The sequence below is a fragment of the Eumetopias jubatus genome, unplaced genomic scaffold, assembly GCF_037043125.1.
Source record: "Eumetopias jubatus isolate StellerSeaLion01/CBP00866 unplaced genomic scaffold, mEumJub1_p1.0 scaffold_10, whole genome shotgun sequence".
NCBI lineage: Eukaryota > Metazoa > Chordata > Mammalia > Carnivora > Otariidae > Eumetopias > Eumetopias jubatus.
In genome coordinates, this window is record NW_028274816.1 from 104,863,532 (window position 1) to 104,884,705 (window position 21,174).

The window sequence follows — 21,174 nt, forward strand, 5'->3', positions numbered from 1 at the left end:
GTCCAGAAGACCCCACTCAGACGCCAGATGGAGCGGGGCAGGAGGGGGCACCAAGAGGTGAGGGTCCCCCCTCTTTTCAACAACCCCCATCTGCACCTGGTTACTAGAAGTCCCCAAGGGAGGTTGATGAATCCCAGGACCCAACTCCACAGGCTATGAGAAACCCGTGGGGAGAGAAAGGGCTGGACCCCAGTGTGGGAGGGAAACGCAGCCTGGACTGGGAGGGGGCTGAGGACTGATGGAGTGCAGGCTCAGGGAGAGCTTCTAGGCCTGGCTATCACTAGACTCTGTACAGTGTGCATCACGGTGACTCGCTCCCAACCCACAGGCCAGAAGCGGGAGGGTGGGGGAGCAGCAGCGCCATCTAGTGCCGGTTGGGGCCACTGCAGGGAGAAGACCAGTCGTGGCTGCCAGAGCCGTGTACCCCTCCCCAGCCCTGGGCACCGCACTGCCCTGGGGCGGCACCCCCTCCCCTGGCCAGGAAAGAGAAGTGCCTGGAGGGAAGTGTTAGGAGGTTCCCTGAGGGGAAGGCAGGCAAGGGTTTTCACATAAATGTCAAACAGGATAGAAAATAAAGTGAAAATCCCATTCTTAAATACATTTTGTGACATTTGAGAATCTTGAAGATAAAACCCTAAAAGTTTTCTGAAAAACAAAAACAGATTGCTTGCAAATGAGCAAGTATCAGCTGTAACTAGAACTTTCAGCAGCAGCAGACACAAGAAGACAATATTTTCACTGTATTGCTGGACTGCAAACGCAAGAATTTGGAACCTCGGATTTTATACCCTGCTAAACTCTCACTTTTGAGTGTAAACTACAGCTATTCTAAGACATCAGAAAGCTTACTGCACAAAGACTCTCTTAATTGTTACATGAGCTCATAAAGAAATAACTCCAGGGTGGAGCAACAGGCTCTGAGAAGTAAGGATGGATAGTAGCATAGAAAAGTCCATTGTCGGGCGTCTGGGTGGCTCAGTTGGTTAAGTGACTGCCTTTGGCTCAGGTCATGATCCTGGAGTCCCGGGATCGAGTCCCGCATCGGGCTCCCTGCTCGGCAGGGAGTCTGCTTCTTCCTCTGACCCTCTTCCCTCTTGTGCTCTCTATCTCCCATTCTCTCTCTCTCAAATAAATAAAATCTTAAAAAAAAAAAAAGAAAAGTCCATTGTCGATCCAAGAAAGGATACTCACACACATGCACAAACACACACAAAGTATCTCCATGACGCCGTGGGTTTCGAACGCAGAGGGAGAAACCTCTCTGCGTATGAGTGAGAATACACTGAGGTACTTGGCTTTTAGATGTGGTGGAAGGAAGACAATGGATATTGATGAGTTTAGAAATTGTCAGTGAAAATGAAACATAAGTATGGACTGTTATAACTGTATGATTAAACACAGTATGGACTTTATAAATTGTATAATTTTCACATCAGGAAAATAAAAGTCAATTCATCCAAAGCAAGGAAGGACATACTGAAGAGAGACAAAATGAAAATGGGGTAAAGAGAAAATTGACATTTAAGATAGCAAAGATAAGCCCTAACAGTACAGAAATTAGAATCAAGCAAATGAGCTAAGCTCACTGATTGAAAATTAAAACACGCAGAGGGGCGGCCTGGGTGGCTCGGTCAGTTAAGCATCTGTCTTCGGCTCAGGTCATGCTCTCAGGATCTTGGGATCGAGCCCCATGTGGGGCTCCCTGCTCAGCGGGGAGCCTGCTTCTCCCTCTCCCTCTGCTGTTCCCCCCGTGCTCTCTCGCTCTGCCTCTCAAATAAATAAATCTCTTAAAAAAATAAAAATTAAAAATAAAAAATATTTGGGGTGTCTGGCCGGTTCAGTTGGTAGACTGTGCAACTCTTGATCTTGGGATCATGAGTTCAAGCCCCACGTTGGGCATAGAGATTACTTAATAAAATAAAATACCGTTTGTTTAAAAATAAATAAAATAAGCAGAGAGAAAGTTGGTTTGGAAGGACAGAGAATAAGAAATAATACAAGATCTAGGTGCCTGGGTGGCTCAGCCAGTTAAGCATTAACCTGCCTACACCTTAGATCCTGGGATCAAGCCCTGCATCGGGGCTCCCTGCTCAGCGGGGAGTCTGCTTCTCTCTCTCTCCCTCTGCCCCTCCCCCCAACTCCTGCACTCATGCGTTCATGCACACATGAGCTCTCTCTCTCCATCTCTCTCAAATAAAGAAATAAAATCTTAAAAAAAATAATGCAATGGGGCGCCTGGGTGGCTCAGTCATTGGGCATCTGCCTTCAGCTCAGGTCATGATCCCAGGGTCCTGGGATTGAGCCCCGCATTGGGGTCCCCGCTGTGCGGGAAGCCTGCTTCTCCCTCTTCTGCTCCCCCTGCTTGTGTTCCCTCTCTGACTGTCTCTCTCTCTGTCAAATAAATAAAAATAAAATCTTTTAAAAAAAAATAAATAAATAATGCAAGATCTAAAGTCAGTCGTCTCAGGCTCAAGTTCACCTCAGGTAAATGACCTCTCTGAGTCTATTTACTTATCTGTAAAATGGACATAATAGGAGTATCTACTTCTAGAATTGTGGTGAGAATTAAAATGAAATCCCATATGGCTATTATAAAAAGGACTAGAAATACCAAGTGTTGGAGAGAATGTGGGAGAAAAGGGAACCTTCACACAGTGTTGGTGCGGATGTAAAATGGCTTAGCCACTATGGAAACCAGTATGGAGGCTCTTCAAAAGTTAAAAATAGAACAACCCTAGGATCCAGCAATTCCACTTCTGGGTATTTATCTGAAGGAAAAAAAAAAAACAACAACAAGAAAAGATATCTGCACCCTGACGTTCATTGCAGCACATTATTTACAATAGCCAAGATATGGAAGCGACCTGAGTGTCTATCAGGGGAGTAATGGATCAAGAAGACGTGGTATGTATACAAAATGGAATACTCCTCAGCCATAAAAAGGAAATCTTGCCATTTGTGACCACATGGGTGGACCTCGAGGACACTATGCTAAATGAAATAAGTCAGACAGAGAAAGACAAATACCGTATGCTCTCACTTATATGTGGAATCGAAAACAAACAAACAGACAAACAAAATCCAAGCTCATAGGTAGAGAGGACAGGTCGGTGGTTGCCAGGAGTTGGGGGAGGACCAAGGGGATGAAGGGGGTCGAAAGGTACAAACTTCCAATTATAAAATAAATAAGTTATGGGGATGTAGTATAGAGCATGATGACTATAGTTAATAACACTCTATTGTCTACTTGGAAGCTACTAAGAGAATAAATCTTTAAAATTCTTGGGCGCCTGGGTGGCTCAGTTGGTTAAGCCACTGCCTTCGGCTCAGGTCACGATCCTGGAGTCCCGGGATTGAGTCCCACATCGGGCTCCCTGCTCAGGGAGGAGTCTTCCTCTCCCTCTGACCCTCCCCCGTCTCATGCTCTCTCTCTCTCTCTCTCCCCTTCTCTCTCTCAAATAAATAAATAAAATCTTAAAAAAATTCTCTTGATTTCTGCTCAGGTCATGATCCCTGAGTCCTGGGATTGAGCCCCACGTCAGGGTCTGCGCTCGGGGGGAGTCTGCTTGAGATTCTCTCTCTCTCTTCCCCTCTGCCCCTCCCCCTGCTCTCTCTCACTTTCTCTCTCTAAAATAAATAAATAAATCTTAAAAAGAATTCTCATTACAAGAAAAACAACTGTAACTATGCATGGTGACGGGTGGTAACTAGACTTGGAGTGCTGATCATTTCACAACATATACAAATACCGAATCATTCTGTTGTACACCTGAAACTAATATAATGTTACATGTCAATTATAACTCCATTAAAAATAAATTTTTTTTTGAGAGAGAGAGAGAGAGCGCACGCGTGTGAGCAGGAGAGGGATGGGGCAGAGGGAGGGAGAGAATGTCAAGCATGCTCCACGCCCAGTTTGGAACCCAGCACGGGGCTCCATCTCATGACCCCGAGATCACAACCTGAGCCAAAATCAAGAGTTGGACGCTTAACCGACTGAGCCACCCAGGCACCCCCCTCCATTTAAATTTTTTAAAAATAACGCAATACAGTACGTAAAGCACTCAGGACAACACACTGTTAGTGTGTAATAGATGTTAGCTGTAATTACGAAAAGGTGCAGTTCCCAGAGACGGGCTGAGGACAGGAGTCCTGAGAAGCCAGTCTTTAACTCGGTTTGAGAGTGCCCGAAAGTGCTGTGGGAGCCCGGAAGTGTGAAGGAAGCTTCCAGGGACCCCTGAGTTCTCTGGAGGAATGCACGCGAGCTGGTGCACATCCAGTTCCCTCGGCCTGCAATGCTTTGTCCTGCCTCTGCCTGGCTAAATTCCTTGAGGCCTTTGATGACACTTCAAGGAGCCCCTGACTAGGGTCCCAGCCCTACACCTGGGGAAGGGTCGGCTCCTTCCACGGGGCTTCCCTGACCAGAGCCCAGAAAATGAAGTGAGGTCTTCACTGGGCAGTGCTCCTTTGGAGCAGGGCCTGGCTTCCGTTCACCTCCGGGGCCCAGCACGCACCCCGGCCTCTGGCGTGGAGTGATGCCTGTGAGGTCAGTCGTTCACCATCACTAATCCACACAGCACGTCCGAGCTGCTAGGTGGCATCTGAGGGCCTTCACAGCTATTCACTCACGGAAGCCTTGCAACTACTTGGTGAGGTAATAAGCATTACTGTTCTCTCTGCTCTGCAGACGAGAGCGTCAGTCACTTGGTCAAGGCCACCCAGCCAGCAAGGAGCAGAGGCCGCGGTGAACTCGGGCAGGCTGGCTCCAGAGCCAGAGCCCTCAGCCCCCTGCCCCAGTGCTTCTGAGCCTCGGTGAGTTTGCCCCCCACCCCCGGTCGCGGGGCATTCGGCAAAGTCTGCAGACATTTGCATTTGTCACAACCGGAGGGATGCTCCTGGCTTCTAGCCAGAGATGCTAACCATCCTCCGATGCACAGAACAGCGCCCCACGAAGAATTATCTGGCCCCAAAGGTCACTAGTGCTGCGGTGGAGAACTCCCAGCATGCAGCAAGTAGGAATCACCGCGTTTGCCAGGTGAATCAAGGAACTAATGCCTTGAGGCAGTCTTGGTTTGGGTTTAAGGTGGCTTAGTGAACGTGGCCATGAGCTGGCTGGCGACTTGCCACCGGGAGGCTGAACACCTGGGTCTGTGCACCTCCATTCCACCACGATCGTGCTGTGTGACCCTGGGCACATCCCTGCCTTTCCACACCAGTTTCTGCCCTCTGTACCACGCAAGGATGGGTCTCGGGACCTGACGGCCCCTTCCAGCTCTGCTGTCCAAGAGTTCCACAGGGGACAGGAGCCCCCAGCAGGGAGGCCAGGTGACAGCTGCGGCTGGAAATCGAGGTCATGTCACCCACGACTTTCAACCATCCACTGACTGGCCACAGGCTCCCAGCCAGAGTCAGAGTGCTCTCTGCCAAAGTCCTATCCTGCCTGGGCTCATGACTACGCTGACTCTGGACTAGACGGACACCGGCAAACTTGGGTGGGTGGACACCAGGGGACTGCAGAGGGGTAGCTCATTCCCTTGACAACTGTCCAGGCTGATTATGTTCAAGTGCCAAGGACGCAGAGAATGGAGAGGCTCCAGCTCCATGGGTGCCCAGGAATGAATCCCTGAGTGTCAAAGCCCAGACAGGTAGAACCTCAAAAGCAACTCATTCATTCATTCATTCATTCAACAAACCCTGAGCATTCACTATGTGCCAGGCACTAGGCTGGACGCTGGGAATACTCCTGTGAAGGAGACAGATATATTCCTCCTCCTGCCACCCCGCCCAAAGGAGGGGCCGCCACTGGCTGGGGACCCCCTCTTGGGGGTCTAGGGGAGGGTAAGTGGACACACTTTGGGCCTCCCTTCTCCCAGAGGCTGCTATTCCTGACACCCCAGCTGACCACAGGCCTCGGGCTTCCGGGGGCTTCTCTAGGAGCCATGGAGCCAGCCTCCCCTCTCTTCCGCACTGGCCCCCTCCCAAAGCACACACTCATGGGGGCTCCAGGGACTATCTGTTGGGTTGGGGAGATGAACTTTTCCAAGGGAGATAAGCTGCCCCAGACTGAGGCCCCATCAGGATCCCTGACACTGCCCCGTGGCCTGGGCTTCCCTCACAGCTCTGGAGTGGTGGTCCCAATGTTAGCACGAGAACAGGCCTTCGATGTTCCCTCCTGAGGCTCAGAGCCCTGACCACCCAGTAAAGGAAGGAAATAAGCAGGCAAGGCCATTCAGCATGACCAAAGTCTACCCCACTGCCTCACCTGGCCAGCCAAGTCAGCTCTAGGATGGACCCAGGAGTCCACCCTCCCAGCAGGGACAGAGGAAAGCACAAACTTTGGTCAGACAAGGCTGGCCTACAATCCTGGGGCTGTCACTTATTAGTATGTGACTTTGAGCCAAGTCCCTTTCCTCTCTGAGCACCAGTTTCCTCATCTATAAGATGGAAGTAGCATGACCTGGTTGCCCTTCCCTAAAGCATCTGTGACATTGCAGAGGCCAAGGACCCCGTTCCCCTAGCCGGCTGCCAATCTTATTTCTCCTGGCAGGACGGGGTCTGTTCCATCTACAGGCCATAGGGAGATTTGGAAATGGAAAATCTAGGATTTCAAAAAACATCCCTGAGTGCCCAGAAGGGGGCGGTGCTGTCCTGGGTTTGGCTCCAGAGGACAAAGGCCTCCTGCGCCCTCTGTTGGCTGCCCTAGATTCTCATCCCATCATGGACAGTCAGTAGAATCCTTAGAGACCCGGGGCTGGAGGTGCCTTCAGGCAGCCCTGAGAAGTGAGGAGACCAGCCCAAGACGTAGGGAGCACAAGTGCAGGACCCGCCTCAGCCCTTGCTCTGCCCTGCCCCTCTCCCCTCCCCTCCCCTGGGCATCACCATTTGCTCCCCGAAGCCTCAGTGGGGCCGGCAAGGCAGAGCTCTGCCCCCACCCCTTACACCTGTCTGCCTGTTTCTGCCAGGACACTTCTCCTGGGGGCCCCTTTCTGAAGGTGCCCCTGCATCCACCCCTTGCCTCTCCAACCCAGCAGCGTCTTCCCTGACCTTCCTCCGCCCTCTGACCCTCACACATATCTTGGAAGCTCAAGGGCTTCCTGATTCTCCCGCTGGGGACGAAACATTCTAGAAAGAAAGGGATTCTAGGATCCATTCCTGTTTGGTAAGGAAACACAGCCCATTGCTTCTGAAGGGCATTCACCATCCCAGGAGCATTTGCTTAAGCTGCCTCCTCCTTCCCTGAGCACATCCACCCAGGCGCGCAGGAGGGAGATGCCCAGGGGCACATGGCTGCAGCCTGGCGTGGCTGCTTACGTGCTGGATCAGCGTCTCCACGATCTTATAGCGGTCCGGCATGTGGGTCACCATGTCCGCCATGTTGTCCTCAGACGTCCTCACCAGCGTCGGCCCGAAGACCAGGGCCAGGTTCCTGGGCTCCATCTGGGACGGGGAGGAGAGCAGGTCAGCGTTCACACCCCCTGAGCTCTGACCTCCAGTCCCCCAGGCCTCCCTCACTGTGGGCCCCTCAGGCCCGAGGCCCAACCACATTCCGAGCTGTGCCTGGCTTAGGGGATGGACACCTCCTTGCTGGGCATGGAGATGCCTGATAAGTACAGCACAGGCCAGATTTCAGCCTTACTCATCCCAAGCCTGGCAGCCAAGGGCAGTGCCCAACCTGCTCACCCATACTGTGCTAACAGTGAGAGATCCCAGAATAGGAACCTGCTGGAGGTTCTAAGGGTATTTTAAAACTGGGAGAATTCCTATAGCTCCATTCATTTTCCCTGCTGCAGAACCAGAAGATATAGAGGCTTGATTAGAAAAATGCAATGCGGGGCACCTGGCTGGCTCAGTCTGTAGAGTATGTGACTCTTGATCTTGGGGTTGTGAGCTCGAGCCCCATGTTGGGTGTAGAGATTACTTAAAATCTTTTTAAAAAGAAAAGAAAAATGTGGGCGCCTGGGTGGCTCAGTCATTAAGCGTCTGCCTTCGTCTCAGGTCATGATGCCAGGGTCCTGGGATCAAGCCCCACATCAGGCTCCCTGCTCAGTAGGGAGTCTGCTTCTCCCTCTCCCCCTGCTTGTGTTCCTGTTCTCACTATCTCTCTCTCTCTGTCAAATACATAAATAAAATCTTTAAAAAAAAGAAAAGAAAAGAAAAATGCAATGCAAGGGATTCAAGCTAGATCCAAGGATAGATTTCCATCAGACAGCGGGACTGTGGCTCTCTGCCTCTGGGAGGCGCTCAGAAACTCAGGAGATGGTTCTCCAGGGGAGAAGCCCAGAGGGGTGGGGTGGGGACAGAATGACCTCTGAGGAGGGTACGCCTAGAGGGCCTTGGGATTATCTGACCTGGAGGAGCACAGAGTATGCTGAAAGGACCCTATATGCTTCCTTCCCCCACGCTCCACGCCAGCATCCCCCCACCTTGTTTTTCTCCGAGTGGTCAGCAATGGTCTTCAGATGGCCCACGAGGAATTTGAGCGTTTCATAGTAGTGTCCTGGGAGATCCCGGATCTGGGTAGCAGTGAGAAGGGGCATGGGTCTGTGATGGCTGCCCCACCTTCCCACCACGCCCCACAGGGGTTCCCACTGCCATATCTCGGGGGTCTGGAAGCCACCCTCTAACCAGCCCTGTTGGATAGATGGGGAAACTGAGGCCCAGAGAGGAGAAGGGCCTCTTCAAGGTCACAGAAGGAATTGGTGGCACTGGACTCCAGGCCTCCCAGGGCAGTGGTGCTCTCCCAGCCTCATCTGCTTTCTGCCTAAGGGTGTCTCTGTCTCCTTACCAGCTTCCGGAGCGTCTTCATCCGCTCCCTTGAGTCTTCAATGCGATTGGCCTCAATGAAGTCGTTGTATTTGTCTAGAACACAGTGAAGACTCTTTAGAGAGGCAGGAGGTGGTCCCTTTTCCCACTCTCGGGGTGAGCTGCTTCCAAGCTGAGGAGGCCCAGGCTGTTCCAGTTTGGGGGGGTGGGGGGGAGCTCCGTGGCCTTGTGTCCACGGGATCAAATCCACTACAGCGACACTCAGGCATGCGCCTGACCTGGGATAGCCCAGGTGTGTTTGCTTGGGAAGAAATAAGACCCGAGCTGCATGTTGATACTGGAAGAGGGGCTCTTGCCCCAGCATCTGGGACAAGGACATCACAAGGTCAGAAGAGAAGGTTACCTAGAAAGAGGGAGGGGCCTTTCAGCCTCCAGATGCCCACCCCACTTGGGTCAAGATGCCCCCAACTCCCTTCAGAAGAAGCCCAAGGGGAACTTTAAAAAAATGGAACACGGTAAGTTCATTCTAAAATTCATCTGATGAATAAATGCATAAGGACAGCTGAGGCTATTTTGTAAAGGAAGAATGACGAGGGAGGATGTGCCCTCTCAGATACTGAAACGGACTAAAACCATAGCACCGCCACAGCAGTGTGGGACTCACAGGGACCACAGGGACAGTGGACCAAGATGAGGACACAGAAAGGAGCGGAAGAGGCCACATGGATGTTTACTATGTGACAAAAGCAGTATTTGAAATCAGCGGGGAAGAATGCAGGTGTCAATAAATGTCCCTGGGACAACTAGCTATCTTGTTGGAGGAACAAAAATCCATTTCCAGCTCACACAATATGCAAGCAAATTTAATTGCATTACAGAGCCAAAAGTAAAAGTCATTAAAATATTGGGAAAAACAAGAAAATATCTTCACAATCATGAGGCCTTTCTAAACGTGAGATGCAGAATCCATTAAAGACCAACAGCTTTGACTACACTTAAAATAATTGTTTCCAATTCCTTACAATGCAAAGTTAATAGGCAAATGACAGAGCAGGAGCAAACTACTGCCAAAATTAACAAAGGGTTAATACCTATACTACATAAGAGCTTGTGTCCTACAAATCAATACCAAAAAAAGACAACCCAATAGGAAAATGGGTACACAGTCGAACAGGAAATGAGAGGAAACAGAAAAGGCCAATAAATTAATGAAAAGATAGTGAATTTCCCTAGTAACGAAAGAAACAAAAATGAAAACAGTAATGAGATGACATTTCTCTTCCAATTAACAAAAATGTAAAGTATTGATGACATCCAGGGTTGATGGGGGTGCGCGGAAGCAAATTCCCTCCTATGCTGTTGGCCAGAGTGTGAAGTAGGGCCTTCTACTCAGAGGGCAACTGGACATTAGCTTCCAAAAATGGCGACCAGGACTTTGACCTAGAAATGCTACATCTAGGAATCTACCTCGAGGACACGTGATCCAGGCATGCAGGGACACATTAGGGAAAGTCGTTGCAACCATTTTTGTAAGAGCAAAAATCGAACACAGCCTAAATATCCATCCATAGGGGAGTGATTAGCTGGGTTCTGGAGCCAGCTGCCAGGGCCGAATGCTGGCTCCGACACTTACAACCTGGGTCACCTTGGGCAAATCACTTCACCTTCGTTTCCTCGTCTGTGCAGTGGAGATACAGGACCTCGTGGGGTTGTTGGAGGGAGCAGTGCTTGGCACAGAGCCAGTGCTCAGGAAGTGCTAGGATAACCTCTGGGGACAGGGACCTCTGAGCTTTCTTTACTTGTATCTATACTATGTGACAAGCACACGTTTCTCTTGCATTAAAACAAAACCCCAAAGAGTAAAGCCAACAAACCCAATTTAAAAAACGATCGGACTGCAGCATAGACAGGCGTCCCTCCTCCTCCCATTCCCACTGCCACCTGCTACTCACCATCGGTGAAAAGCGGCTCAGGCAGCTTTCGGAAGAAGGACTTGAGCAGGCTGCTGATCACATTGAGGTCTTGCCAGCGCTGGGGAGAAGGCGAGGACATCAGGCCCCAGGCAGGTCCAGCGGGGCACCCACACCTCCATGCTAGTCCAGCCCAGCCCAGCCCAGGCCCTCTCTGGGGTACACTCACAGCTCCACCCAGACCAGGGGTCTCTGGGCTAAGAAGACTCATCAGGGTGGTGGTGGCAGAACAGTCCCCAGCTGGGTCCTGGCCCCTTGACCAACTGGCCCAACCCCTCCCTGCTCCAGCAAGCCCAGGGGGCTCCGACATTTGCCTACCCCCAGAAAGTACCAGCTACCTTCTTTAGTGCCAGCACTGTGGGACAGAAGTGAGCAAAACCTCCTTGGTGATTGGACCTCTTTGGGCCTTACAGCGCCCCCTTCTGCCTCCCAGGGCTCCCCACTTAGCAGAGAGTCATCCTTGGACACCCCCCTCTCCTTATGCATGACACAGCAGTCGCTCACGCCTAGCACCCTCCTGTCTCAGGCTTTTTGCACTTGCCGATTCCCTCCACTACAACTTTCCTCCACCGCCTTCACAGGCCTGGCTCCTCACCCTGCCCAAATGGCACCGCTTCCAGGAGGCCTTCCCTGACAGTCCCAGCTAACACAGCCACCGCCGCCACCGCCCTGTGCAGCAGCCCTGACTTTGTTTCCTTCATGGCACTTGCCATACTTTGTCACTGTTGGTATACATTTGTCTCCTTGTCCCTGCCTATCTGTCTGGCGGGACTGCAGCTCCCTGAGGAGCAGGGATCCTGTCTGCCCCGTCCCCCACTGTGCTCCTACCACCTGGTGAGCTCAGTTAGCGTGGCACTTCAATGGTCTAAATCAGTAGTTCTCCCCAGGAGCAGAATCACCCCCCCCCTCCCCAGGGACATTTGGTGATATTCTAGAACCACTTTGGTTTCCTCAACTGCGGGGGGGTGCCACTGGCATCCAACGGGTAGAGTCCGGGGATGCCGTTAAACTTTCTGTGATGCACAGGACAACTTCCCATGACCAAGAACTATTCTGTCCCAAGTGTCAAGATTGAGAAACCCTGTTCTAAATAAATGGGTTGTTGAACGCAAGAACGAATGAGGCATGGCCGGGGCGTTGCCCCCTCTGACCACCAGGGGGCACCACCACCCTGCACAAAGTCAAGGGTAACAGCCTTGACAGGAACGGCTGAGTAACTCAGGCCCAGAACACAAGGTAAGGCTCTCCACAAAGACATACAGCTCCACAACATACAGGCTCTGTACAGTGGGTCCACAGCTTAATGCCACACCATCCCACAAACAGTACCCTCCCCTCAGGCTCAGAAGAAGTTACAGTCACCCTGCCCACAATACTTAACTGAGTGGCTCAGTTGGTTAAGCCTTTGCCTTCAGCTCAGGTCATGATCCCAGGGTCCTGAGCATCAGGCTCCCTGATCAGCGGGGGAGTCTGTTTCTCCCTCTGCCCCTCCCCCCTGATCATGCTTTCTCTCTCGCAAATAAATAAATAAATCCAATCTTTTTTAAAAAATTAAAAAAAAAAATTTAACTTCCAGCAGTTCCCATGACAAAGGACAGGAGTGATGTCTGAGACAAAACCACACACCCAACACATTCGGCATGCCCACATTCTGGGCCCTGACTTGGGCCAGCTGCCCCCCAGCTCTGGCCATGCTTCTTTCCTGGCTGAGGCCCAGCAAATGTGCTTCAGAGCATACCCACCGCTTCCCACTGCAGCTCCTGCCCACCTGCCCCATCACTTCCTGGCCCGAGGCGTGGGCTCTTCTCATCTCCCAGCTGCCAAACCCAAGGCTTCTGGACCACTCCCATGTGCACGTATCTGTCCCTCATCCCCAGCCTTACCTGTACCCTCTCCTCTGTCCCATGCGGAGCCTGGCCTTTCACTCCTGCTGCCCACCCTCTGCCCGTCTAGCAGCTCCCTCCATCGTCCCACTCTGCCCCAGCATGACCACACCCATCCTCCAGTCAACTCTTGGGCAGTGCCAATGGTGCCATCACCCCAAATCCAGCGGGGCCCCTACCTGATACAACCTCCCTCTCCGGCCCTACTCCCCAGTTTCTGCCAGAGACACACCATCAGCCCCCAGCTCAAATGTGGGCTCTTCCCTGCCCCCCCTTCCTCCCTCTCATGTGGCCAACTCCTAGAGCGGCTCCTCTCTGCCTTATTCCCCTGGGACCACCATGTCCTCCTGGCCCCTCGCACTTTCCACATATCAGCAATTCTCCCATAGATGCCCGCTCTGGGCCCCCCTCCTTCATATCCATCAGGCATAAGCTAGAGCAGACCCCACTCTCATTTATGCCGCCCCAGCTGAAGAACAAGGGAAGGCTCCCTACTGTCTCCTGGATCAAGGTCAAAGGCTTCAGTGGAGCCATCAAAAGCCCTCTGCCTCCTGCCCTGGGCCTCACCCTCCCCACCGCCAAGCCCAGGAAGAAGGCAGGAGGTGGGTCTGTTCTCTCCCGACACTCAGACCCTCCTCTGGGATTTTGGAAAATGCCATCATTCCCAGCCGGGACTGCCTTCTTGTCCACCTGCCCCCTCCCATTCATCCTTCAAAGATTCCAACACTCAAGTTTCCCACCTGCTCCAGCCCTCAACATCTTCTCCTTCCTCATCACACAATCTGGTCCCTGGTGAGAGATCAGCCTTTTCTCTTGGCTACTAGCCTGCATGTCATCTCTCCCCATTTCCTCCCTAGAGGCAGGAAGACTGTCATGTATCACATAAAGCTTCACAATATGGGACTCATGGGACTTCATTGCCCAGATCTGCGGTTTTCCAAAATATCTTTCTCAGCAGAGCCCCTTTGGTCAAACATGAAAACCCAATATGAAAATATGACATTAAAAAAAAAAAAAACAGAACAAAGCAGATTAGTCTAGTTCAAGCAAGGATGGGGGCTCCTGACCTGTTCCCGGCCTCCCACAGCTCCTCTGGGGAACACAGTTTGAGAAACACTGGCCCTGCTGCATATACGTCTGTTATTTTTTCTTTTTCACACTGAAATACGTTTTTGGCTTTTTTCCAGCTTCACGGAGCTATAACTGACATATAACCTGCTGCGAGCTCTGAAGTGTGGCTGTCAGATTCCTTCCCCAGCCGGCTTTGTCTCACCCGACCAGCCCCTCCTGACCCCGGCTGCAACCACGCAAAGTGCTGGCTGCCCCACAAAATGCCCCACGCCCCCCTCTAAGCCAGGGGGTCCGCAAACCACAGCCCGGAGCTCAAGTCCAGCCAGCGGCCTGGTTTCGTACGGCCCTGGAGCTAAGAAGGGTTTTATGTGTTTAAAAGGCTGAGGAGGGGCGCCTGGGTGGCTCAGTTGGTTGGGCGACTCCCTTCGGCTCAGGTCATGATCCTGGAGTCCCGGGATCGAGTCCCACATCAGGCTCCCTGCTCAGCAGGGAGTCTGCTTCTCCCTCTGACCCTCCCTCCTCTCATGTGCTCTCTCTCTCTCTCTCTCTCTCATTCTCTCTCAAATAAATAAATAAAATCTTTAAAAAAAATAAATAAAGGGCTGAGGAGGAGGAGGAAGAGGAGGAAGAGACCGCGTGGTGACCAAAGCCTAAGGCATTTGCCACCTGGCCCTTTAGAGGTGAGCTGGCTGCTGGCGACCCTTCAGACCCGCGCATTTGCCCCAGCCATTCCCTCAGCCTGGGATGTCCCTACACGGCTTTCACCGGCACTTAGTGAACGCTGTTCGTCCTCAAGGCCCCAGAAACTATCATCTGTGAGCCTTGGCCTCAGGGGTGCCCGGCCAGGAGCGTGTCTCTATCCGGCTTGCCAGGGCAGGTCTGCCTCGCCCATCTCGGCGCCCTGGCCCACTGCCAGGCACATCGAAGGGTCTGATGACCACAAGAGACACACACACAACACCTTGCTCCCCCGCCCCTCCCCCGCCGCGCCCACCTCATCCTGCAGGTTGATGTCACCGGGCCCACGGTTGAGCTGCTCCTGCAGGCTGGACACCACCGCATTGTTGCCCGGCACTCGGTAAATGCCCGTGGATTCCAGCCCCCGTGCCTCCACAATGCGACAGCACGCAGCCACAATCAGGGGGACCCGCTGGGGACACAGGCAGGGCAGGCACGTTAGAAAGGCGAAGGGCAGGAAATCCGCCCCCCCCCCCCCCCCCCCGCCCCGCAGTGGGCCAGAAGAGGCCGGAAGACCAAGACTGGAGCCGCACAAGCCCAGAGCTGCTGCGAGCCCCATGCGGGGACAGCCTCCAGTCTGGGGGCTAGACAGAACACCAGAGCCTCGCCCAGCTGCAGGCCAGCGATTCTGGGCTCTGCCTCAGCTCTGCTGTTTCCTCCCTGGGTGCTCCCCCACCCCTCCAACCGCTGCGTCTGCAAGATGAGATGGAGCGCTGGTTCCAGAGTCCCTCAGATCTGGCCTTCTGTGCCTTGGGCTCCCCCATTCCCCGTGCGGTCCAGAGTATAGCGCAACTCACCTGGTTCTCTATGGCCGGCTGGCACTCCTCCAGCCGGACCCCAAAAGCCCTAGGGGCTGCCTTCTTGTTCTTCTTGATGATGTTGATGCCCCAGGGGGTTTTGGGAGGGGAAGCACTGTCATCTGGGGTGGGGGAAGGCAGACAAAGCCAGGGTGAGCCGGGAGGCCTGGGGAGGGGCAGCAACCACACTTGGCCACACACACTCGCCCATGTTTGGACATATGGGGACTCCATCAGAGAAGCTACTCGAATGCAGAGGGCTGATGGAAAATTGTATCCTGTGGGAAGATCTAAGACATGAGGGTGTGTGCTCCTGGGGACACAGGCCTCAGAGGAACGTAAGGACTTCTATGTGGTCTCAAGGGCTAAAACAACAAGGTGGGAGCCCTAGATTCTGCAACCAAAGAAAGAACTTTCTAATAGCCCAAAGTGTATAAAGATGGAAAAGGCTGCCTCCAGAGAGGATGAGCGTCCCGCTCCTGAAGAGATACAAGCAGAGACTAGGGGGCTACCCAGCTGGGATGTCATGGAGGGAAATCAGGTTCCGGGCCCTTCCATCCCTGAGACTCTGAGAGCCCCCAGACCCTCACAGGCACCCCCCCACCCCCCCACACACACACATGCCCTCGGCTCCCATGCAGACCCACAGGGCTGACTCCCACCGTCCCAAATGCACACGCGCACACACACACACATTACCCCCTTAGCAGCCACCTTCCTACCCTTGCTCCCTGCGGGCTGGTCCTGAGTCCTGAGGCCACGTGCAGTACTCTGTTTGAGGAACTCAGACTTGAGGCCCCCCAGGCCACGAGAGATTTTGGGGGAGGAATCAGCTTTGGGCCCAGAGCTATGGCTGTGTAGGAAAAGGGGGAGAGGAGAAGTCTTCATCTGGGGTGACCCAACATGCCACCTGCCCTAGCCTCCTACCACTCTGGACCTCCCTCTCCATCCCTGAAGCAATGGGTTCGATGCCCCTGCCATCCTGCCTGCCCCCAGCAGAGGGTGACTCAGGGGCTGCCCTCAGGCCTAGAGGTGGGCCAGAAGGATGGCCTCTGTCTGGAGTGCCCCTAGCCCCTGGCCAGGACTGTTTAGGAGAGGTGGGCCTCACCTTACTTTGCGATAATCATTAAGCTTCTTGCTGATCAGAGCTTGGTTGGCACAGCCGGGGTCCTGGAGGAGAGGAAAGAAAAAACAGACCCTATCAGTGCCCACAGCCAGCCAACTCAGGTCTCATCCCTGGCCCCAGCCTCTGCTTTGCCTCCCCTCTCTCCTCCAACTGTCAGCTGGAGGGCTCACACCCTGGAGCGAGAAAAACTGGGGCTGGACTCCTGAGCGCCCCCTCACCAGCTGTGCGACCTAGAGTAACCCACTGGCCTCTCTGAGCCTCAGTCTCTTCCATAGTAGCAAAGGAGATAAAATGGCAACCTCGGGGTTGGGGTGCAGAATTACGCATGTAGCACTGATCGGATTCCTGGCAAGACACAGAGGAGGTGCCCCATGACGGGCAGCTACTGCAATAACGAGGGTCACTTGGGTCCCCCCCTGACTATGCCCTGCTGGGGACAGCCCAGCCAGGCCCCCCAGAGCAGGGGCCACAGATTCCAGGTACTTTCCTCCCCAGAGAAGGAAAGACAATGTTCTGAGGAGAGCAGAGCCTGGTTCAGCAAGAGGATGGGTCTCCCCTCAGTGAGGGGGTCTGTGGCCCAGGGGCTCTGTACTAGGGCCCCTCTCCCCATGGCCCGAGCAGGTGCACACGTGGACGGGGGCCCAGGCCCACCATCCTCAGGCAGAGACCAGCCCCTGAGCCCAGGACCCCCCACGTGAAATCTGTGCAGGTGTGCCGAGGCACCATTGCGCAGGCACCTGGCCAAGGGGGAGAGGGGTGGCGGACACCCCAGCCCAGGCTCCTGGTATGCAGGTGCAGCTGCCCAAGAGGGGGCGCCATTTAAAAATTACCCTGAAATTCCTGCCAAAGCCTCTGGCTCAACCAGTGCAGCCTGCTGCCAAAGGCCAATCCTCTTGGCCTCTTCCCAAGGTCAATGTGTTCGTGCCCCGCTGACAGGCCAGCCCTGTCAGCAGTGCCAGCCACGGTTCTGGCCCCAGGGCACCTCCTTCTGTAACACCCTCCAGAAGAAACCCCTGCTTCCTGAACCCCAACCTGAGGTTGGCCTGGAGCTGACCTCTCTGTGCCAGAGCCCGCCCAAGGCAGTAATAATAATAATTAATAATGATAATAATAATCATTAGTGTCATTCCTCCAGTTATTAGAGTTACTGCCAGCCAGGGAACACAGAGGATGCCAGGGGCTCTGGGAGCCACTGTCTGCGTGTTCTCTTCACACCAAAGCCCAGGTGGGTGGAACTCAAGGTGTGCTCCGGTTAGCCCACTTTACATAGGAAGGGACTGAGGCTCAGTGAGGTTGATGAGGCCCACGGTGGGTGAGGGGGGGCCCTGGGGCTCCCCCACCCCCTTCCCTGTCACCCCAGGCCCCGGGTGGGCGGCCGGGCCCTCACCTCGCCCTCGGCCCTGCTGTTCTCTCGGATCGCTCTGATCCAGCCCAGCATGTCATCCCGGTCCTCAGCCTGAAAGAGATATTCACAGAAGTCAGCGGTGGTCAGCCGGAACACGTGCCTCCTCTTGGTCTCGCTGTAGGAGATGTCCACCAGGCAGGAGCCGATGCAGACGGGCGCCGCCTCGTCCTCACCTGCGACGGCCGCCGCCGCCCCCGCCGCCGCCGGCCCGGGCTCCCGCCGCTCCTTGCTCAGCGAGAGCGAGCGCGCCCGCAGCGCGGCGTACACCCGCTTCCACTGGCGCAGGCCGCCGCCCGCTTTCTGCAGGGAGACACGGGGAGGGGGAGAGACGGGAGGGGGGAGGGCGTAAGAGGCCAGGCCTGCCCTCCCCGCCCCCACAGCCCACGGGAGGGTGGGGGGCCTAGGAGAGCTGCGGGCGGCCACAGCGGTGGGGACCCCGCCCCACCTCCTGACCAGCCGCTCCGCCGCCTGAACGCCCCCACCCATCGTTCTGTGTCCCCACCCCCCAGGGTCCCTAATCTTCCTTTCAATACTAGCACCTTTCAATCCCGGCATCAAGGGCATCTGGATCCGCCACGCCCCACAGAAGCAGCTGCCCCCGCAGCATGGCCCACCTTACATAAAATCCTTGTAAAACCACTCCTAGTCCACACACTGCCCCCTGCACAGCAAAACTGGTCAAGAATCGTCCACTGCACCTGCTCTCCCTGCTCTTTGGCCTCTCGCTCAAGGCTCTACCCAGCATCCTGGGGGCGCAGGCCCCCCATGTTGCCAAAGCAGGGGGCAGCTTCTCCGTCCTTCCCGGCCCTTTCCTCAACCTCTCTGAGGCATGTGGCCCAGCCTGCCGCTCCTTCCTTCTCTAAACCCTCTCTTGGCACCCCAGGGTCCCTGTTTTTCCTCCTAATTCCACTGGCTCCTTCTCGGTCTCCTCCACTGGTTTCCTTCCCCACAACATCCTCTCACCAGTGGTTCTCAACCGGGGGCGAATGGTGCCCAGGGGGACATTTGTCTGGAGACATTTTCAGTTGTCACACCTGGGGATGTACTATGGCATCTAGAGGGGAGAGGCCAAGGATGTTGCTAAACATCCCCCGATGTCCAAGACAGCCATCCCCTGATGGCCAAGACAGCCCCCCACCACAAAGAATCATCTGGCCCCACATGTCACTAGAGCTGAGGTTAAGACCCTGCCCTAAAGGAGGGGGGAACTCCAGAACTTTGTCCTGGGCTCCCCTTTCCCTGCATGCCTCTCCCGTGATGTCATCCATGCCTGTGGCTTTAAATCCCATCTGCTGACAGTGATTCCCAAATGTATCCCTGGTCTGGCATCCCCCCCTACCCCCCCAGTCACAGTCCTGCACCTCCCACCCCTGGCTCAGTGTCCCCACTTGCATGTCCCGTAGGCACTCTGCACACTACCTGCTCCCCATGGGGCACTTGATTTTTGTCATCAGACTTATTCTCCACAGCAGCCCCCGCTCAACTTCTCCAGCTCAGTAAATCCACCCAGATGCCCAGAAACCTGAGAGTTGCCCTGACCCCTCCCTTTCCCTCACCCTTGACATCCAACCCATCAGAATGTCACAGCTGTTCTGCTTCCAAAATACCACCTGTCTCCATCTTTCCTGCTACCTAGCACCTTGTCCACACCACCAACACCTCTTACCTGGACAACTACACAAACCTTCCCAGTCCCCACCCTCGCCTCCTGTAATCCACTCTCCACCCAGCAGCTTTGGCCACCATGTTTTTTAAGTAATTACACCCAACGTGGGGCTCAAACTGATGACACTGAGACCAAGAGCTGCATCCTCTACCGACTGAGCCAGACAGCACCCCTGCAGCCCTCATTTTTTTTCTTTTTTAAGATTTTATTTATTTATTTGAGAGAGGGGGAGAGAGAGTGAGAGAACACAAGAGCAGGGAGGGTCAGAGGGAGAAGCAGACTCCCAGCTGAGCAGGGAGCCTGATGAGGGGCCCCATCCCAGCACCCCGAGATCATGACCTGAGCCGAAGGCAGACACTTAACCAACTGAGCCACCCAGGCGCCCCTGCAGTCACCATTTTGAAATGTAAATGAGATCATGTCTCTCCCCTGCTTAGCACCCTCTCGTGAGTTCCTGCCACCACTGGAATCAAATCTAAGAACTTTGTGGTGTGTCCCTCCCTCTCCAAACTCAACTTCTCCACCAACATCTTTCTCACTGTGTCAAGACACAGAGGCCTTCTCTAGTGAACAAGCCAACGCTTTCCTTTCCTGGGGCCTTTGCTCTTGCTGTTCCTTCTGCCAGGAGCCCCTTCTCTGGCTTCTCCATGTGGCCTCCTTCTTGCCCTTTAGGTCTGAGCTCAAATGTCACGAATATCACCTCCTCAGTGAGGCCTTCTCCGACCCTTTTTTTCTAAAGGCAGCTCCCTGCTACCTTACCTCCAAACTTCAAGGCAATCACATCACCCAGTTCATTTTCCCTGAGTGCTTACTGCAACCTCCAGTTGTGCTGGTTGTGGATCTCTCCAGGAAACGGTAAGCTCCTGGGGGCAGGGAGCTTGTCTCTCCTCTCATGTCCACATCCAAGAGCCTAGAGCGTCCACGGGCGCAGGGTAAGTGCTCATCAATATTCACTGAGTAAATGAATTAATCATCCCTGGAGCACACTGAAGGCAGGGGCTCCATCTCCCCCATCAGACCGAGGGCTCCCTTCCTTGGGCTGGTGGCCTACCTACTACTCCTCACCCACCATGGGCCTCTGCCCTCTGAACAAACCAGGTGAGGAGTTTCCACGGCTGGCAGGTAACACAGCTACATGGGGCCATGAGCCCTGCCCACCACCACAGACCTGCTGGACCAGACAGGATCGTCGGAGCAGGAGACAGCATGGCCCTCCAGGGGATTTTTTTTATATCAGAGTGAAGTGGTGGCAAGGGGCCCCTTGGAGACCAAACCAGCTAGGTGACCTTGGACAAGTCAAGCCCCCTCCCTTGGCATCAGTGTTCCTTACTGGCAAAACGAAAAGGGTACTAGCTGGTCTCCAAGGTTACATCCAGCTCAAATTCTAGGTCTGTGACCGCGGGGACCTGTCACACCTGCCCCTCCCCTCCCCCCCCGCCCGACAGCAAATGGCCTCTGAAAGAGGCTGGGGAGTGGGTGGGGGTCACCCAGGAGAGGCTAGACTTGCTGGAGCAGACAACATGTGGCTGGCAATCAGTTCTCCAGACAGACTAAGGGCTTGAAGCTGACTTGAGGACACCTCTCCTAACTCCCAGGCCACAGCACCGAGGGGACAAGTGAAATCGGGTCCTGGCTGAGTCTGGAGTGGAAGGTCCTGTCCTCCAGAACTGGTCAGTGAGCAGGAAGAGGCCAGCTCCCCTCCCTGCCCGGGAGACGCTGTGGTGGGGCTGCCGGGGGCCATCCAGAGCTGGGGGC

At 54.3% G+C, this 21,174-nt stretch overlaps 1 protein-coding gene across 1 annotated transcript in view; it reads right to left on the reverse strand.

The window, feature by feature from the left end:
• The window catches only part of ARHGAP23 (Rho GTPase activating protein 23), a 69,340-nt gene that overhangs the window by 8,676 nt on the left and 39,490 nt on the right, over positions 1 to 21,174 (reverse strand). Inside the window, 9 exon segments of the mRNA XM_028089859.2 lie at positions 7,312 to 7,437; positions 8,424 to 8,513; positions 8,786 to 8,859; positions 10,716 to 10,794; positions 14,682 to 14,837; positions 15,223 to 15,344; positions 15,945 to 16,075; positions 16,331 to 16,392; positions 17,736 to 18,053. Of these exon segments, the coding sequence (XP_027945660.2) occupies positions 7,312 to 7,437; positions 8,424 to 8,513; positions 8,786 to 8,859; positions 10,716 to 10,794; positions 14,682 to 14,837; positions 15,223 to 15,344; positions 15,945 to 16,075; positions 16,331 to 16,392; positions 17,736 to 18,053 (1,158 nt within the window).